This window comes from Mastomys coucha, unplaced genomic scaffold, assembly GCF_008632895.1.
Source record: "Mastomys coucha isolate ucsf_1 unplaced genomic scaffold, UCSF_Mcou_1 pScaffold1, whole genome shotgun sequence".
In the NCBI taxonomy this organism is placed as follows: domain Eukaryota; kingdom Metazoa; phylum Chordata; class Mammalia; order Rodentia; family Muridae; genus Mastomys; species Mastomys coucha.
In genome coordinates this window covers 27,017,220-27,037,759 of record NW_022196891.1, presented here as the reverse complement: position 1 = coordinate 27,037,759, position 20,540 = coordinate 27,017,220, and the positions used below count along the sequence as shown (strand labels likewise).

The window sequence follows — 20,540 nt, the reverse complement described above, 5'->3', positions numbered from 1 at the left end:
TCTGCAGCCTCCAGCAGCACCGTTCCTTAGCCACTGCCAGCATCTGAGGGGACAAGAGAGCACACTGGCCAGGGCTTTGCAACAGATATTAATAGTGATCTGGCACCTCATTTTTCACACACCTCCTTTTGCTAATTCTTTCTCTATGTCTTGCCATCCGCATTTGCATCACCCTCCTCACGCCACCAAATATCACTCCAAAATATCTTCACTCATTAGATAATTATTTCAGATTTTTTAAAAAACTGTTAGGAGCTAGTTGAATAATAATTTTGTCATTTATTACTTATGCTACATTTTATTGTATTTATTTAGTAATCCAGGATAGAATATGATCATAATTAGTTTGTGTACTGTATAGGGTCATTTTATATTACATTTAAATTTATTAATACATTCTTAAGGTATCAGGAAGCTAATTGATATATTAAATGTGTTATATGTGTAAGTCCTTGCTGGTTATTTGTGGCAGTGGTTAAGAATGCCTAGTAAATATAAAGTGGGTAGAAAGTGGGGTTAAGTAGGATCCAGCATTTTTTTCCATTCTCAAAATTAGTTCCATAATTTTATAAATGAAATTAGAATTGTCCTCTCTAAAAAAAAAAAAAAAAAAAAAAAAACACAACACTTCCCATACCATCTCGTTATTATCTTAGAATATACACGTGTTTGCTTCTATCTTCCTGCTATCCATGGGTTCAAAGCATTACATACTACCAGCCATAGTCTTTAAGGCAGAGGAGAAATACATGAGGCCTCTGGTTCCTGCTCCCTTTTCTTCCTTCAGTGCCTTCATGGACACACGTGGTCAGTGCAGCATTGTTTTGCAGTAGTGTAACTAGTCTTCCATGTAAAAAAAATATTATTTTATTATTATTAAAATTAACTTCAAAAAACTATCTACAATAATTATAACATGTACAAAATAATAAATATTAATAATGGAATAGAGGTGGATAGAAGTAGCTAATGTCTATGAGATTTTCTTTTTCTTTCCTTGTACTTTAAATATAAACCTTGTGTTTAGATTTAAACTGCTGTAAAAAATTCTATAAAATATTCACCAGACTACAAACAAACTTATTTCTTGACCTAACAGATTAATGTTTTAAAAAAAATTATAGCCATGTTTAAAGAACTTATTCCTGCCAGGATCCACTAGAAAAAATTTCATTTTCTTACTCTCACAGGAACAATTTTAGCTTTTATTACATCTCCTCTGGATTTATAGTTATATTTTCAGAAAATTCATTTTTTTTCTAATATTTTTTGTCTCCATAAGGAAGGAAAAAATGAAAAAAATACAATGATCATATGTTTTCTTCCAGTAGGTAAAAAGAAATAAAATATTAGATGAAAATGTATTTGTTCCTAGTAAAATAGAAAAATACATTTGAAAGTTAAAAAAAATAATGGTCTATTTTGTAAGAAGCTGAGAGAAACAAAAAGAAGCAATGTCACAAGCAAACAACCCCAGATCTAGTCTTCAAATATCCAGATACATCGTCAGTCTACATACACTGTTAACTTATTAAAACATACTATAAAAGCTATGCTTTTTCAAGGAGTTAGGTGAATACCAGTATCCAAACACAGCTACTTACACTCCATTTCCATTTGAGATTAAAAAAAAAATCTTTGTTGCTCAGTTTTTCTGGGAAAATGACAAGAATAAAAACAGCTTCTAAGAGAGCATACAATTTTATCTTGAACACATCAATTACATGTAGATAAGGCCGGTGCCTGGCATGGCTAGAAACAAACCTCACTATCTAAGGATAATTTCCTGTCAATATTTCTCTGCCCTTAAAGCATAAAAACATTTAGGTTTATTTTTAATTGTCTTAGTGTTCATAACATTTACTGTTTAGATTTATTTATTTTTGTTAGTCCATGTGTATGAGTGTTTTGTGTACATATATATCTATATACCCATGTGCATGTCTAGTGCTTGAGGGCTAAGAATAAGCACTGGATCCTTTGGAATTGGACTTAGAGGCAGTTGTGAGCCACCATGTGGGTGATGGAAATTGAACCCAGGTCCTCCGGATGATTAGTCAGTGGTTTAACTTCTGAGTGAAGCTCCAGCTGTCTTTAAAATAAATCTTATTATAGTTATATTTTTTTTATAAAAGGGAATGACTTGGTGTTATTATATTATATAGCATTACAGACTGTAATCAAGTTTTTGGACTCTACAGTATAGCTAGACAAAGTCTGTGCCTGTGGGTATGCATGCGTGAATGTCAAATGTCATAGTAAAATACGTTTTATTACTCTCTAATACTGTAGGACTAGAATTCACAGCCTAAATTACTGCTTGTGAGATCAGATTTAATACAGGGATTGTTATAAGTTGTTTAAATTGTAAGCCTATTCAATTTTGCATGTTCTGAGCCAGAGCTGACAGAATAAGTGTAATTTTTGTTCTTCAACAAAACGGCAAAGTCTACAGGACAAGAAAAGCTTCTATACCCAGCTAACCTTGCTGCGCTCTCCACTGCCTTGAGCTTTTCTGCGGTATCACAGTATGAAGTGAAAATTTGCAGGTTTTTTGGAGATTCAGTTGTGTCATGTAATGTTTTGCTGGAAACTGTCTTACAAGAGAATGTTTTGCCGAAGCAGATACACGGAAGGACATTTCGCTAAGAACAGGCACGGGGTGTTTTTCTGGAAGCTGCCTGGAAAAAGGGTATGTGATGTTTTGCTAGAACAGACACTTGAGAAAACATGTTGTTTGGAAAGGGTGTAAGTACAAGCCAACAGACAGTGGACAACGCTGTAGTACTGGTTTACCTTGCTTCCTCACTGATCATCATTTGTTGTGGTCTTTTAGAGAGAAGTGCACCAAAGAACTCCTGATATTCTGGTGGCTTCTTGCTGCTTCCATGGACTTGGGCCAATTGGCAGAGCCTCACTGTTTCTTCTGGATTGAACTGCCATTGTTGATTCATACATGGTGTTTGCTAGCGGATAGAGAGCTATCACTGCTGATTCGTGTGAGCTAAACTGCTGATTTCTTGACAATGAAATCTGGAATTGTCCAAAAGAACTATTTTTAAATAGGTCCACATCCTGCCTTATCCTATGAACCTTTCCTTTCCACTACCTCTGGTGGGTAGTGGGCTAGAAGAGAAGTAAACATGTTTAGATTTTGAAACATCTAAGCCTACAACAGTAGGTTGGGACTTGGTCCAAATTCAGTAGAAGATACTAGTGGACCATGTGACTAAGGAAAGACATTCAACAGTCCATGGAGACTGTTGGTAACTGCCATGATCATAGAGAGGTTGGGATACTGCTGGTTGGGAGACTGGCTACCATTTGGGGCAAGGCATATCTTTAGCCTCCTTCATAGCTGTTCCTTGCCTACTTTTTATATTTCATCTAACGTCCTTGTAATTGTTGTATGAAACCTTTTGGGGTACATTAACTTAATAGGTCATGGGATTGCATCAACCTAGAAGACAAGAATGTCCTCAAAAGGAGACCTTCCCCGTTTTTGCTGTAACCCATTGTATTTCTAGCAAAAATTTGAAAAGTGTTGATTTGTGACTTTCTGGCTTCTGTTACTGTAAAATTTTCCTGAAACCATGGTCACATAGAAACGTAAGACTTGGTAAGCCTGATTCTGTGTTCCTTGGCCATGGCCACTAATATTGGGCTCAAGAATAAATGATCTTTTATTGCTGTTGAAGACAAAGTTGAGGGCTTTTTGTCTTCATTCAACAGTGTTTATGGATTACTATCATACAACCTTGTGTTTATTCTATATAATTACTATAGTAATAATAATATATACAAGATGTAAATATGATGAAAATTATTTTTATATGGTGTTGTTTAGGGAATAATGTACAAGATAGTTTGTACATGTTCAGTACAGATACAACGACTATGTCCCTACCTACACAATCTACCAGTCAACCATTGGCATCTGCAGAATCCACCAATGAGAAGACTGTGGTTACATCAGTAGAAACATCCTCCCAGTTGCCTCTCACAGGCAGGCAAGACAAAAACAAACACCAGCATAGTTTAATCACATTTGAAGCTTAGCTGAGAGTAAGGACCTGCAGTTAATCCTTTACAAGAATTATGACTGACTCCATTTCTACTTGAACTCATCCCCACTTGCTCAGCCAACCACCAACCACACCACTGGAACTTCAGATTTAGATCAGAACATTTGCCTGAATGGAAAGAATGCTGTGGTGATTCTGTTCCAGGGAGGGGCAAGGAATGCCAGTGACCAGAGGATACTTCATTCTGAGAGGTGGGAAAAACCCCAAGGCAACACTCGAGTCTTCCTACGACTTATTCAGATAACCACAGGTCAGTCATTTACTAAACACTCTGAATACCTTAGGGGAAAGGCTAGAGGTTTATCACCTTGATGAGTACAGAATTGGGGAAAAAGTAATGGTCAACAAGGAAATAAGGCACATAGTAGATTAGAAATGAGTGGTACCATTTTTCTGATTGTGAAGGCAAATGTGTTGGTTTGTTTATCTACTCCCTGTATATGGGAGTGAAAATGGCAAATGATACTAGTTACCCAATGAGGAAAAGGAACTGGAGAGTGGGACTCAGGAAGCACACAGCAGAGGGGAGATTGGGGCCAACCACACAGAAAGGCTTCTCTCTTCATTGGCCATAAACTTTTGAGAGGGAAGACAAGGAGTCGCCCTCATTGCCATCTCTCAAGAGAAAGCTTAGTCTTCATTGTGTCTTCTGCCCCTTACTCTTCCAGAATTAGCATTGTGCCCCTGCTTTTAAAAAAAAAAATAAAAGATTTTCGATCTATATGTAAAAGCCAGACCATAAAGCTTCTACGAGAGTGAATCTTTACTTCCTGAGGAGGCAGCAATAGCAAAATCAGAAAAGTTGGGCTACATTAAAATTAAATAAAAATTACTCTTGTGCTTAGAGAGATCCTGTTAAGGGTGAATAGAAAACCGGGCACCATGTCTGCCACCTGTAATTCCAGCACTTGGGAAATAGAGGCTAGAAGACAGGAAATTTAAGGACGCATTAGGCTACTGAGACCTTAGAGGGGCAGCCTTTCTCCCTAAATACAGGATAGGTAAAGAAATAACCTTCACAGGTTGACAACAAAAGGTGGCGATTAAATTAAAAGTGAGGCTATTTGAATGCACCTTTGTCTAAGGAACTCACTTACAGGAACTGCAAACGACTGCATGCCAATATCACTCATATCACTTTTCCTTAGAGAAATTTCAATCAAACTCACAGGGAAACATCATGCCCATAGCAACAGGGCTACTGCATCTCGAACAAATCACCACCACTGCCACCAAGAGAAGCACAGTAAACCCAAGCTTAGAGGGGATAGGTCAAGAAATTGGACTCTTTATGAGTTATTGGTGTGAATGTAAAGTGACTATTCACTTTGGAAACCAGTTTACTATCACTAAGAATGTTGACAAAGTAGCTACAAAGTAGTCCACGAGTCTCGGGATAGCTACACATGCCCTAGGGGAAAAAAATGTTCACACCGAAAAACATACATGTTTATGACAACGTTGTTTAAATATAGGTGATCTCTAAGATGACAGATTGACGTATAATTTTCAGAACTTATCATTGTCAGATATGTGTGCTACAGAAAGCGTACTTTAACTTTTCAAGTTTGGTCTTAGCAATAGCCAGTGCAACAGCCCTCCTATGAGACCGAACTGCAGTGGGAACTCGCAGCTCCCAGGCAAACGTGGCAGTGAGAGAAGAAATGACCGATGTTTGGGATGAACTGTGCTACCAGTGGGGTTTGGGATGTCGAGTTTCGTGGTTTCCATCCTGTAGTGTCTTCGAAATGCCCCCTCTTTGTGTATGTGGGATGTTTAGCACTGTAGTACAAGGCAGGCTTCGTAGATGGTTCTGTCTGAGTGTAGTCTAAGTGTTCGGAGTATGTTTAATGTAGATCAGGCCAAGCCATTGCTATTTGGTGGGTATGACGTAATATTAATGCATCGATTTGATAGGATCTGGAATCTGCTAGGATATAAGCCTCCAAGCACACCCATGAGGGATGAGCTAATAGGCTAGCCTCTGCTCCAGGCCTTAGAGGGATTATCTAGATTAGGTTAATTCATGTGGGAAAACTCACCTTAAAGAAGGGTAGCGCCATTGGGTTGCTGGGGTCCTGGCAGTGCATAAGAATTGATTGCTCTCTCCTTTTTAAGTACAGATACAATTTAAGCTACTTTTCTCCAGCTCCAGCTGCAAGCACTTCCCTACCCGACAGACTGTATTCCAAACTATGGTCTAAAATAAACCCTTTCCCATGTAAATTGCTGCCGTTAGGGTATGTTATCACAGCCACAGGGAAAGTAAACTGAGACTACAGGCTATATGTTTTCGCTTATGATACAGTTTTAGTTGGATGATGAGACATCAGGGAGCATCTTTAATTTAATATATTAAGAACCTACTTAATATATATTGTATATAATATAATGTACAATATATATGTATATGTATATAGTAACCCACTTAATATATATAACATATGAGATGCTAGGTTTGGGGAAGAGAGAAAGGAAACACTTACTAATGAGAATGTAGCTTTGGAGGATGTGGTGAAAATGGCCTGGAATTCAATGAAATACAAAACCTCACAGAACTGAGCACTTTAAGTATAAGACTGTTATCAATTGAAACCAGCTGTCTGTGTGCAATATACAGATGTCAGACAAGGTTGTGGGAGCACATGAATTCCTCCCATGGAGAGAATGGAAAACCAGGGAAAGATTGCAAGACAGCTCTGTCTATCTGATCTACATATAAACTGGCTCTTACAGAGGTTACTGGACACCAGACCAAAGGCCTCTGGCATCAACTCTATTGGGTGTTTCTTTGCACTGGAGTATGCATATGTCATTAAAGTGCCCTAGTGACACAATCACTCATTATTATATTTTAAATCATATTAATGACATTTGGATTTCTAAGAGTTCTGGTTTTGGCAGAACTAATTCTAATCTTGCTTCTGTTTCTTTCTTCCAAAATATTTTCTAACATAAAAACATATTTTGGTGTTCTAAGCATTAGGCCAAGTCCTTTAAAAAGGATACTAGTGTTAAATTCTCTTGAAAATTCTAACAGATATACACAAATAAAATTCTACCTTTATAAAAGAAAAAACCCACAACAACAACAACAACAGCAACAACAACAGCAACAACAAAACCCAACCCATCTCTGAGGGCACAGTGTCCCTTGTGATCCCAACACTTCATCTGTAGCCTCAGTGTGGGGCTTTGGTAAACAAGGGATGTGAAATGATGTCTTTACTGCTAAGCAGATGTGCCTGGCATCTGTCTACTGTCAGGATGCAAACCAGTTGCTTCAGAGAAGGCAGGAATCTTCACACTGCCCCCCTTCATCCACTGCCTCCTGATAGAGCCCCACTTCTTACAGATGTGCCTACCTTTAAAACAGGTGAACGCACTCGTCATGTAACCCAGGCAACCTCACACTGACATTCTCCAACTTTAGTTTCCCTGGTGGGAGAATTATGAAGTAGTCTTCTTTTAAAACACATGTTTAGTTATTGATTTTGTGTGTGTGCTTGGGGTGGGGGAAGCATGTGCTGCATTGTACATACAGAGGCCAGAAGAAAGCTTGTAGGAGTCCGTTCTCTCCTTCCACCATTATGGGTTCAGAGAATCAACTTCAGATGGGAAGGATAGGAAAATGTACTATATGTGAATAGTGGACTTTTATTAAGTCCCATAGACAAATGGAATTATGTCTTTTCCTGGAGCTGGATGGAACTGGAGATCTTGTGTTAACACAAATACAACCCATCTTCTCTCACAGGTGGCTCCTAAACTTCATATGAAATTATGTAGATGATATGAAACTAAAAGGGAGACCACTTGGGCAATGAAGGGGAGCCGTGGGAGTGTTGTTGTTGGGAAGCAGCACAAAAATCAATAACTAAGCATGTGTTTTAAAAGAAGACTATTTCATAGTTTTCTCAGTCATCAGGCCTGGCAGCAAGTACAGTTACTTTTCTGAGCATCTTGCCAGCTCGTCTGTTGTTGTTTAAATTAAAACTAACATTTTTCATACAATATATTCTGATCACAATTTCACCTCCTCATCTTTCCCAGATATCTACCTCCCCATCCATCTGGCTTTGAGCCGCCTTTCTCTCTCCCTTTAGAAAACATAACAGGCCAAAAGAAGTCAGAATTGAAAAAATAAGGAAAGAAAAAGCATAAAACACATACATACCCAGACATATGCACACACACACACACACACACACACACACACACACACACACACACCAAAATCCACAAAACCCACAAAAATCAGAAGGCATACTATACAAGCAAAATACTAGTAAAATTAAAACAAAACAAAACAAACAAAAGCCCAAACAAAACCATTTATGACCAAAAAAAATGAACATCTACTGCTGGGCATGAAACCCACCCGCAGATGTGGTTATACACCCAGTGAGACTCCCTGGGAGAAAACTAAGTTTCCCTTTGCAAGTGGTTGTCAGTTGGATATAGCTTCTTGGTTAGAAGAGATCCCATCTCCTTTCCTGTCTCAGCTCGAGGATCCTGTTTGGCTTTAACTGGTGCAGGCCCTGTGCATGCTGTTGCAGTTTCTGCGAGTTAGTTCATGTGTGCATTGGCCCTGCTATGTCTACAAGACAGTTTCCGTGGCAACACCTATCCTTTGTGGCTATTACAGATGTCTGTCTCCTATTCTGTATAGTTTCCGGGGGGAGGGGTAGAGGGGAGGGGTTCAATGAAGACATCTTGTCTAGGAAGGTCTCAAAGTTTCTCGGCTCTGCGTTGCCCAGGTGGGGCTCGCCGTATCCGTTGCCATGTGTTGCAAGAGGAAGCTTCTCTAATGGTGCCCCAGTGAGACACTGGTCAAGTGTATGTTTGTTATGCACAATGATGAGCTTCAAAGAGACATCTTCAATGAAGCGCTTTATATACCTCGACATATTCAAGGCCCATTTCCAGCTCTTGCTTTCTCCTCTGACCTCCCACGGCTCCCCTTCATTGCCCAAGTGGTCTCCCTTTTAGTGTCATATCATCTACATAATTTCATATGAAGTGTAGGAGCCGCCTGTGAGAGAAGATGGGTTGTATTTGTGTTAACACAAGATCTCCAGTTCCATCCAGTTCCAGGAAAAGACATAATTCCATTTGTCTATGGGACTTAATAAAAGTCCACTATTCACATATAGTACATTTTCCTATCCTTCCCGTAACTCAATAATTGTGAGTAGTGCCACAAGAAACACATGCCAGCAGTCTGTGATGTGCCAGACAAGGAAGCCCTGTAGGGGAACAGATAACACAGTCAGGTTACAACTTTAGGGAGAGCCTCTGCCCCATTTGTTGTGGGGCCTACACGGCGACTGAGCTGCACATTTGCTACATATGTGCCAGGGGCTTCATTCTAGCCCCTGTATACTCTTTCGTTGGTGGCTCAGCCTCTGAGAGCTCCCAGAGGTCCGGGTTAGTTGACTCTGTTGGTCCTCCTGTGGGGTTCCCATTCCCTTCAGGGCCTTAAATCCTTCCTCCAACTCTTCCATAAGAGTTCCCACACACCTTTAATCCCAGCACTTGTGAGGCAGAGGCAAGCGAATTTCTGAGTTTGAGGCCAGCCTGGTCTACAGAGTGAGTTCCAGGACAGCCAGGGCTATACAGAGAAACCCTGTCTCGAAAAACCAAAAAAGAAAAAAAGAGTTCCTGACTTCTTTCCATTGTTTGGATGTGGGTAACTGTGTCTGTTTCAGTCAGCTACTGGGTAGAGACTCTCAGAGGACAGTTATGCTAGACTCCTGCCTGCAAGCACAACAGAGTGTCATTAATAACATCAGGGATTGGTGCTTGCCCATGGGAAGGGTTTCAAGTTGAGCCGGTTATTTGCTGGCCATTCCCTTCAGTCTCTGCTACATCTTTGACCCTGTATTTCATTTAGACAGGACAAATTTTGGGTGGAGAGTTTTGTAGGTGGGTTGGTGTACTGGCTTGTTTTGTATCAACTTGACACAAGCTGAAGTTATCACAGAGAAAGGAGCCTCCCTTGAGGAAATGCCTCCATGAGATTTCAGCTGTAAGGCGTTTTCTCAATTAGTGATCAAGGGTGGGAGGGCCCACTGTGGGTGGTGGCATCCTTAGTGTGGTAGTCTTGGGTTCTATAAGAAAGCAAGCTGAGCAAGCCAGGGGAAGCAATCCAGTAAGCAGGACCCCTCCATGGCTTCTGCATCAGCTCCTGCCTCTAAATAAACCCTTTCCTCCCCAACTTGCTTCTTGGTCATGATGTTTTGTGTAGGAATACAAACCCTGACTAAGAAAGCTAGTGTTCTTATCCCTCACTGGGGGTCCTGCCTGGCTACAGGAGGTGGCCTCTTCAGATTTTATGTCCCCACTGTTAGGCATCATGGCTAAGGTCTCCCGAATTGACTCCCAGATGCCTCCCCTATCTGAGGTCTCTGAGACTTCCTAAAGATTTCCCTACACCCCTGGAAGCTGCAGATTTCCATTCATTCTCCTGGCCCTCTGCTGTCTCACTTCACACCTGCCCTCCTATTTCCCTCCCCCTCCCCTCTTCCACTCAGATTCCTCCCTCCATTCCTATGACTAGTTTGTTCCTCTTTCTAAGTGCAATTCAAACATCCTAACTTCTTTGGATTTGTAGGACCTATCATGGATATTCTATGCTTTATGCCTATCAGCGAGTGAGTACATACCATGCATGTCCTTTTGGGTCTGGGTTCTCTCACTCAGGAAGATATTTTCTAGTTCCAGTCATTTGCCTGCAAAAATTGTGATGCCTTTGTTTTTAATAGCTTTGTTTTTTAAATAATATTCCGTTGTGTGAATGAACCACATTTTTTTTTACCCATTCTTTTGTTAAATCCATTTGATTCATAACATCTATCAGTTCCATTGTTCCTCTGTTTAACTTAGGTTTCAATGAGCTGTCCATTGGTGAGAGTAGGGTATTGAAGTCTCCACTATTATTGTGTGGGGTTTAATATGTGATTTCAGCTTTAGTAAAGTGTCTTTTATGAATGTGGATGCCCTTGTGTTTGGGATAGATGTTCTAAACTGAGATGTCATCTTGTTGGGTTTTTTCATTGAGTATGAATTGTCCCTTCCTCGTTTCTTTGATAACTTTTGGTTGAAAGTCTATTGTATTAGATAGTAGAATGACTACTTCAGCTTGTTTCTTAGGTCTCTTGGCTTGTAAAACCTTCTTCCAGCCCTTTACTCTTAGGTAGTGTCTAGTTTTGTTGCTGAGGTGTGTTTCTTGTATGCAGCAGAATGATAGATCCTGTTTACTTATCCAGTCTGTTAGCATGTGTCTTTTTATTGGTGCATTGAGTCCAATGATGTTGAGAGATATTAATGACCAATCAATGATTGTTAGTTCCTGTTATTTTAATGTTGGAAATGTTACTGTGTGTGTGTGAGGGAGATTCTCTTCTTTTGGTTTTGCTGTGATATGATTAATTTCTTGTATCTCCTTGAGTGTAGTTACACTCTTTTTATGTTGGAGTTTTCCTTCTAGTATCCTCTGTAGGGCTAAATTAGTAGAAAGACACTGTTTAGATTTGGTTTTGTCATGGAATATTTTGGTTTCTCCATCTATGGTGATTCAAAGTTTTGCTGGATATAGTAGTATGGGATGACATCTGTGGTCCCTTAGGGTCAGTCTTCAAGACATCTATCCAGGCCCTTCTGGCTTTTAGTCTCAGTTGAGAAGTCAGGTATCATTTGATGTCTGCCTTTATATGTTATTTGGCCTTTTTGCCTTGTGGTTTTTAACAGTCTTTCTTTGTTCTGTTTATTGTGTGTTTTGATTATTATGAAGCTGAAGGATTTTTTTTCTGGTCCAGTCTATTTGGTATTCTGTAGGCCTCTTGTACATGTATAGGCATCTCTTTCTTTAAGTTAGGGAAGTTTTTCCTCTATGATTTTATTGACGATGTTTTCTGACCCTTTAAACTAGGAATCTTCACCCTCTTCTATTCTTATTATTCTATTTGGTCTTTTCATAGTGTCCCAAATTTCCTGGGTGTTTTGAGTTAGGAACTTTTTAAACTTGGCATTTTCCTTGACCAATGTTATCAATTTCTTCGATAGTATCTTCTATGCCTGAGATTCTCTTTCATCTCTCTGTTGGTGATGCTTATGTTTGCAGTTCCTCTTCTCTTTCCTAGGTTTTCCATCTCCAGGGTTGTCTCCATTTGTGTTTTCTTCCTTGCTTCTATATCCATTTTTAGGTCTTGGACTATTTTATTCATTTCCTTTCCCTGCTTGATTGTATTTTCTTGTATTTCTTTAAGAGATTTGTTTGTTTACCCTTTAAGGTCTTCTATCTATTTGTTTTTTTCCCCTGTATTTCTTTAAGGGAATTATTTATATCCTCTTTAAATACCTCTATCATTTTCTTGAGATGGGGTTTAAGGTCACAGTCTTGCTATTCAGGTGTGTGAGGATATCCAGGGCTTGCAGGAATAGGAGAGCTGTGTTCTGATGATGCCATATTGTATTGGCTTCTGTTGATTAGGTTCTTGTGCTTGCCTTTTACCTTCTTGTTGTCTCTTGTGTTGGGTGACCTGGGCATCCTGTGTTGGAGCAGGCCTCCTAGGAGGTAGGTGGAACTATGGGGTGGGGCGTGGGGAGCCAGTCTTCGACTGCAGGTGTAGGTTCAAACTGGAAGAAAGTTGGAGCTCTGACAGGGAAAGGCAGAGCTCATGACTACTGGGCTTGCTAGGATACTAGGCTTGTTAGGGGGTTGGGGAAGTAGAAGATCTCACCTGTATGTCTCTCAGGTTATAGCAGACCTACTGGTAGGCAGGCAGAATTGTGGAGTGGGATGTTTCTTCATGGTTCATTGTATAGGTATCTATTTGTGAGAATTGTATTGAATCACTACAAACTTATATAAGTCTGAGCTGTGCCCATATATCAGGTAGTTTTGTTTTAGTAACTTGGTTTTGTTGATGATTACTGCATGCATATATGTTTTAAATAAAGTTCCCTGTCACCCCTCTCTCTCTCTCTCTCTCTCTCTCTCTCTCTCTCTCTGATACTGCCATCTTAGGAAATCACATGGCATTTTAGGAAATCACAATAATCATGTCACTCAAAACCAGCACAAACGTGGCTCTCTCCATTCCCTGAAGACAAACTTCTAATCTTGGTATTGAGCATCCAATCAAATATACTTTTTAATCTGTCTGTAACCAATTGTCCTCCTATTAAAACTCATATCTTCTAAACTAATCAAAGTCGTGACTAGAGATGACTTTTATTTCTCAATGTTATGTCTAAATTTAACTTTCCTTTTGGTATATACATTATTCTGTACCTTCTACTTTAGAATTGACAGCAACACTTACCACATAGGAAGAAACTTCTGGAAAGTCCACTCTTCTTTTTCCATATGGAATTAACTGGTCTTCTGAGTAACTTCCTGGGGTATGTTATGTCAAAAGAAGCTATCATGTGTTGTAAACATTTGCATTTAATATACTTTCTTATACACCTAATTATAATCCCTTTGAAGATAGTTCCTATGGTTTCTTGATTGTTTTTGTTTGTTTTGTCTTTTGCTTTTGTTTTGTTTTGTTTTTGTTTTTTGGGGTTTTTGTTTTGTTTTGGTTTGGTTTTGCTTAGTGACAAGCACAAGACCAATGACTATTGAGTTTTCCTGATAGAAACATATTTTTAAAGGCATCAGATCATGTACCCTCCAAGAGCTTCAGATGCACTCCCCAAGAACTCCATCCTCCACAGAAAAGGGAGAGTGATAGCCTGGCCCTTCCTTGAGCTGTGGAAAACATCTCATTCAACTCTGTTCCAAATGACCTTGGCCACTGTTCTGATGGCTCCTGTTCTTGGTAAGTAATGGGGGAAACAAGCCACATGTCGCCATGCCATGAGTTTGTCACATGTGTGCTTTAAGCAATGTCCAGTGGATATTCATTTTTACATCATGGGGTTATATTAAAAGGTTTGAAGTTTAAGAAAAATTTGCTATCCCCCTGACTAAAGATAGTTTTGTAGATGCTTTTGATATTGTTTTAGAATCTCCTCTGCAGGGATTTGCAAATAATCTAAATCCAAAGCAACTCTGACCAGGAATAAATATGTGTTATCTGTCTGTTTGACCATGAAAACTCCCTATTGTTTAAGTGATTATGTAAAATAGATACAGATAGTTCCACTTGGTCATGTGGAAGGTATTTAGTTCTTTATTTAATTCTAACTAGGGAAGTAAGATTAAGATTTTTTTCCCCCAAAGGGTTCAATGTAGTACCAACATTGTGATGATTTTGAGAGCTCTTCTTTTTCTTTTTTTCTTTTTTAATAGATATTGTATTTGTTTACATTTCAAATGATATCTCCTTTCTGGGTTCCCCTCTGAAAAAAGAAAAGAAAACCCTGTTTCCTCCCCCCTCCCCCTGCTCACCAACCATCCTCTCCCACTTCCTGGCCCTGGCATTCCCTTACACTGGGTCATAGAACCTTCACAGTAACAAGGGCCTTTGAGAGCTCTTTTAAAACAGACAACATATACAAATTTCAAAAGCTCCAAGTGAACATAAATGAAATGCTTCTTTTCCATCCTGTCTTCTGAAACAGCTAATCTGGCATAATGAGATATGCTTTTCAAAGGCAAAAGATATTACTTGGCATGACATATGACTATATTTCAATTAGGCAGATGTGATCAGTGATAAAATTGTGAAACTGGCATATATTACTGACTAGGAAAGGGTAGGTGAAATTTCTCTGCCACTGTTGTTGTTGTTGTTGTTGTTATTATTATTATTGCCAGAACACAGCATCAATGGTGATCTGTTGTGTTGATTTGGGGTAGTGACAGTCAGAAAACATAAGAAAGACACATGGTCCTTGCTCAGTAAACCTTAGTATTCAAATGTTGAGATTCTGTCTCTCAAGGTAGAGGTGTTCCTCTCAAGCTTATGGTGTTCCTTGTAATTTGGTATCCAGGTGATTGTGGACTTCCACCCAGTTTACCGTTTGCTTCTCCAGTCAACCCACTGTATGAGTCGACAACCTTCCCACCTGGAACTGTCCTGAAATATGCCTGCCATAATGGCTTCAAGAGAATCAATGCAAGCCATGTTAGTTGTGATGAGAATAGTTCATGGGTCTATACTACCTTTTGTGTCAGTGAGTATCAACATGTGTTCTCCCCTGTAATTTTTCTTCTCAGAAAATTCTCACCGAAATGTAATGAATTACTCAAATCTAAAGAAAATGTTTGAATAAATTTGTATTAAAAATTAATATTGCCTGGGGCTGGAGAGATGGCTCAGCAGTTGAAAATACCAGAATTGAATCCCAGAACCAGTATAGATGTTCAGCTAATGTCTGTAACTCTAGCTCCTAGGACTCAGATGTCTTCATTCAGCTTCCACATGCATTGTTGTATGCACTGTGCACACACATGTACAAACACACACACACATACACTTACAGAAATTAATAAAACAAATATTTATTTACAACTTTCTTCTGTCTATGACCAAGTATAAACATTTTTAAGAGTATATATTCAGGTATATAGTTCATCAGTGTGTTATGTTCCATATTATATTAGTGGTTTAATCAACTAAATGAAACTGAGTACAGGCTTTTTAAAAAATTTTTTAAAGTATTTCACAAAAATTGATAATGCATTTATTTATTTCTTCCTCAAAGTAACAATTCAATGAGTCAGGAAAAAAAAAAAAACCAAGAATTTGAATGCACCAACAGAGCTATCTGGAAGCAGGAGTTGAAATTAAGTGGTCTTTTATTCTTTAAATTTTGTACATACACAATATCTTAGTCACATCTGCCTGGTTCTCTCTCTCTCTCTCTCTCTCTCTCTCTCTCTCTGTCTCTCCGAGATAGGGTTTCTCTGTGTAGCCTTGGCTGTGCTGGAACTCACTCTGTATACCAGGCTGGCCTCGAACTCAGAAATCTGCCTGTCTCTGCCTCCGAAGTACTGGGATTAAAGGCGTGCACCGCCGCCGCCACCTGGCTCACAGCTCTCTCTTAACTTGTCATCTTTTCATTTTCTGTAACCCATGGAGTTCAGGTACTGCTATCTGTGTGTGCATGTGTTTGGGACCATGGACTGGGGCATGAGAATTTACCAGTGGACACCACCCAAGGGAAAATGATTTTCCCTTTTTCAGTAGCCGTCAACAGCCTCAGCTAAGACAGAGAATAAAGAGCTCCTCTCCAGCTCTATACTGGAATTTTTAATTGTCTTAATCTCATGAAGGTAGCCATAGCTGTTATGAGTTCATGTGTGCAACAGCTGTCGTGTCCAGAGCCATCGTCCCTGTCCGCCAGTTCTGACATTTTTTTCTTCCCTTTATTTCCTAAGTCTTGACAGGTCTGGGTCTGGGTTAATATAAATGGTCCATCCATCACTGAGCACACACACACTCACTATTCTCAACACTTTGAACAGTTATGAATCTCTGGATTGACCACTATCTTCTGCATTAAGGAACTCCTATGACCAAGTTTGGGAATAGCTCAGGTTTATGGGTAACAAACAGGAATATTTAGAAAGCAGCTTGACAACATGACCCAAAAAAAAAAAACAATAGTAGGTTCTACCCTAGGGCCTATGACCTCCCTAGCCATAGACTTTTGACCAGGTTTAGAGTACCTGGAATGAATTCTCTCCTGGGGAACAGGCCTCAGATCTACTTTATAAAGATTACACCATACCAGTCATGCTATTACTATACCAGTGGCCAAGCCTTGCCTCACAGCCCAGTACTACAGCATGCAGAGTTCAGTACTGGGTAAGACCACTGTTCTCTTTTCTTTCTCAGTAGCCTATAGAGAACATCTGGCACCAGGAAAGCTAGGCAGCAGCAGGTTTCCTTGTTTGTTTGAGATTGATTTGTTTTATATCCTGTAGCCAATGTGTGTGGTGTCTTTAGCAATAAGTTCTAATCAACTATGGTTATGGGTAACCAAGAGCAATGCTAATAGCCTACTTTGCTTGGTGTGGCTCTGACCAACAACTCTCTGAGCTTGGAACTGAGATGTTGACGTAATAACCAAAGTGTTCTGGGAGCAGCATTGTCCATCTGTTTGGGGTAATTCTGTTCACATGACTTTAAAAATTATACTCACAAACTAGTGGGATGCTGTAAGGGTCCTCCATACATCCTTAGCTATTGGTTAGCGATTCTACATCCCTCCTTACCCTACCCACTTGTCACCATCCCCACTTAAACCTTTAGCTTCCAGTATACTTATTCTTGCTTATCACATGTTTTACTATTTCTTTTAATTAATTATATTTTTACTTGACTTGAAGATCATAGGTTCACCTTCTTCATGCACATGTCACTTTAGCTAAACTCCTCCCCTTCCCTGCTCCCATCACTAACTCCAGACTTGAACCTTTCCATTCCTATTACCCCCCCTTTCTTTTACCTATCTTCTACTACTACCCTTCCTAAATGCACCCCCAGTGGCCTGTTTCTAGTTTCCTGGCTTCTACATGTACTTCAGACAAAACAGACATAGTAAAAGATTTGAATCTAGCACCCACAACTGAGAGAAGACATGCATTGTTTGTCTTTGGGAGGTCCAAGTGATTTCACTCAGTATAAAAATTCTCAGTTCCATTCATCGAACGAAGAATGTCATGACTTCATTTCCCCCTACAGCTGAGTAATATTTCTTTATGTACATGTACCACACTCTCATTATCTTCTCATCAGTTGATGGACATCTATGTTGATTCTGTTTCCTTGCTACTGTGAATAGAGTGGCAGTTGATGGCATTTGTGCAAGTGTTTCTGTAGTTAGATAGGAAATGCTTTGGATGTATGCCTAGAAGTGGCATGGCTGAGTCATTTGGTCAGCCTATTTCTAGTTCTTTGGGAAAATCCAACCCTGATTTCCAAAATTAAGTGTCTCCCTCCCTTAATTTTATATCTCCTATTTCAAACCACTAATCCCCTGCAGTGGTGGTGCATGCCTTTAATCCCAGCACTTGGGAGGCAGAGGCAGGCACATTTCTGAGTTCGAGGCCAGCCTGGTCTACAGAGTGAGTTCCAGGACAGCCAGGGCTACACAGAGAAACCCTGTCTTGAAAAACAAAAACAAACAACAAAAACAAAAACAAACAAACAAAAAAAAACCCAAAAATCAAACCACTAATCATCAGTTTAATTTTCTTCCAGAGAAACGATGCAAAAACCCAGGGGAGTTGGTCAATGGGAAAGTAGAAATTCTGTCTGACCTTTTGGTAGGCTCAACCATAGAGTTCAGCTGCTCAAAGGGGTAAGTGAGAACAAGGCAAGTTGGAAAGGGTGATTTTCTCCTAATCAGTTTTATAAGGAGTTACCACATTCGTGCTTTAAAGAATAAAACTGTGTATCAGTTTACACAACTTGAAAAGTTATTGCTTCTACTCAGTCCCATTTATCCATTCTTCTGTGTTCTGACAAGAAATGACTTTGGCTAGTTTATTAATGTCTTTTCAGCATTTATTATGTAAACATAACTGAGACAAATACTTCTACTAATATCTTACCACTTTTATACATGGTTATCTGACTTTACACATTGTTTTGAACTTTGATTTTTTTTTTGTTTGTTTTCCTCTCAATTGAGTTGTTTTGAGCTCAATGGATTTTTTGTTACCTAAAGCTATATCTTCATGTGTAGTGTATTTGGAGATGAGGCCTTTTGGATGTAGGTTCATTCACCAAACCCCACTCCAAAGAAGTGTTTATTTCCTCTACATCATTCTACAAGCAGTGTTCAACCACTCAGATACCCCAGGACTGAAGCTTCCAGTCTCCAGAACTGGGCAAAGCAGGATTTTTGTTAAAGAGCATATCTTGAAGATGAATATACACCCCAGATCCTTGATCCTCCTGCTTCACTGTCTGCTCATTTGAAGTCTGTATTGTGTGTGGGAGTGTTGCATTTGTTTCCCAGTGTTGTGACAAAATACCCATGGTTAACAATATATAAGGAGGAAAGATTTATTTTGGCCCATGACTTTCAAGGCTTCAGTTTAGAGTATCTAGGAACCATAACCATATTGTGTGCTAACAATGTGGAGCAAAACTGTGCACCCTGTGGTATCTTGGATGCAAAAAGAGTGAAAAGGAGCTAGATTTTAATCTACCCTTCAAGGGCATGGCATCACAGACCTACATACTTCCATTAGGCTCAGATTCTAAATTTTCCACCTCCTTTAGTAGCTCTACCAGCTTGGGACCACACCTTCAACACCTGAGCCTCTGAGGGATATTCCATAAGCCTACTACAGTAGATGAAGTTTTTCAAACTACACCAGAACTTATCACTATTTATTCAATGATTCCTGAGAACAAACTTCTGTATATTCCTAATCTCATGCTATAACATACAATTCTCTGATTTCTTGTTATCTAAATGTGGATGACATGTAAATATTTCTAAAGTTTACTTCTCCAGGAGTGGGATGGTTGTTCTGCACCAGTAGTTCTCAACCTGTGAAGCACAACTCCTTCGGGAGTTGAGTCAGCTTCTCACAAGGGTCGCCTAAGACCACTGGAAAACATATTTACATTATGATTCATAACAGTAGCAAAAATTACAGTCACGGAGTAGCAGCGAAAACAATTTTATGATTCTGGGTCACCACCATAATTTTTAACCCTTTGTCTTCAGCACTCACCCTTCTTTTGCCCCTTCCTGACTTCTGTCATCTTCTGACGCTCTATATCTACAATTTTATAATTTCAAGAATGTTCTATACATGGAATCACATTGTGTGTAATATTTTGAGATTTCTTCTACTATGTAGAATTCTTCTTGGACATCCTATAAAGTAATGCGCGTCTATAATTTTTCCTGTCTTACTGCTGAGGCATTATTTTACAGTCTACAATGTGCTTCACTATTTGACCCTTGGTGTACACGCCAATTGCTCCCCTCATCTCCAACGAAGAAAGCTTTGTAACTACTTATGCATCGATTTGTGGGAGGGGTGTTGAACTTGGGTATTATATCTCTTGACTATAATTACTAGGTTAACCATTTAATATTTAACTTTTAAAAGAACTTGCCCACTTTCTAAAGTGAGCGTGCCATTTTACCTTTCTACCTGAAAAGGAATGGGCCACCTTGATTATCCACACCAACATTTAGTGGTCCTTGGGTATCTATTTGTCATGGTGTTGCAATGCTGCATGACATGGGTCTTTAAACCTGGCTTTATGTAAGAGGTAGTGATCTTGAACCTGCTTTCCTTTATCTCCTGTGTGAATATTTCACTAAATCTCTTCATAAGGCAATTATTTGGTGCTTTCCTTTTATGTTTAGAATTCTTTGCATAGTATAGATTCTAGTCCATCACTGAATATGTACAATGCAAAGTTTTCTTCCACACTGACTTTTTTCATCCTCATCCATATATATATATATATACATATATATATATATATATATATATATATATATATAATCTTACAAAGA

The 20,540-nt window shown here is 39.2% G+C and overlaps 1 protein-coding gene across 1 annotated transcript in view; it reads left to right on the top strand.

The window, feature by feature from the left end:
* Positions 1 to 4,203: 4,203 nt before the first annotated feature.
* Positions 4,204 to 20,540, top strand: part of LOC116070092 (zona pellucida sperm-binding protein 3 receptor-like) — a 39,691-nt gene continuing 23,354 nt past the window's right edge. Inside the window, exons 1-5 of the mRNA XM_031341275.1 lie at positions 4,204 to 4,335; positions 13,396 to 13,493; positions 13,749 to 13,915; positions 15,033 to 15,215; positions 18,251 to 18,350. Of these exons, the coding sequence (XP_031197135.1) occupies positions 13,459 to 13,493; positions 13,749 to 13,915; positions 15,033 to 15,215; positions 18,251 to 18,350 (485 nt within the window). The 5' untranslated portion in view covers positions 4,204 to 4,335; positions 13,396 to 13,458. The remainder of the gene's footprint in view (positions 4,336 to 13,395; positions 13,494 to 13,748; positions 13,916 to 15,032; positions 15,216 to 18,250; positions 18,351 to 20,540) is intronic.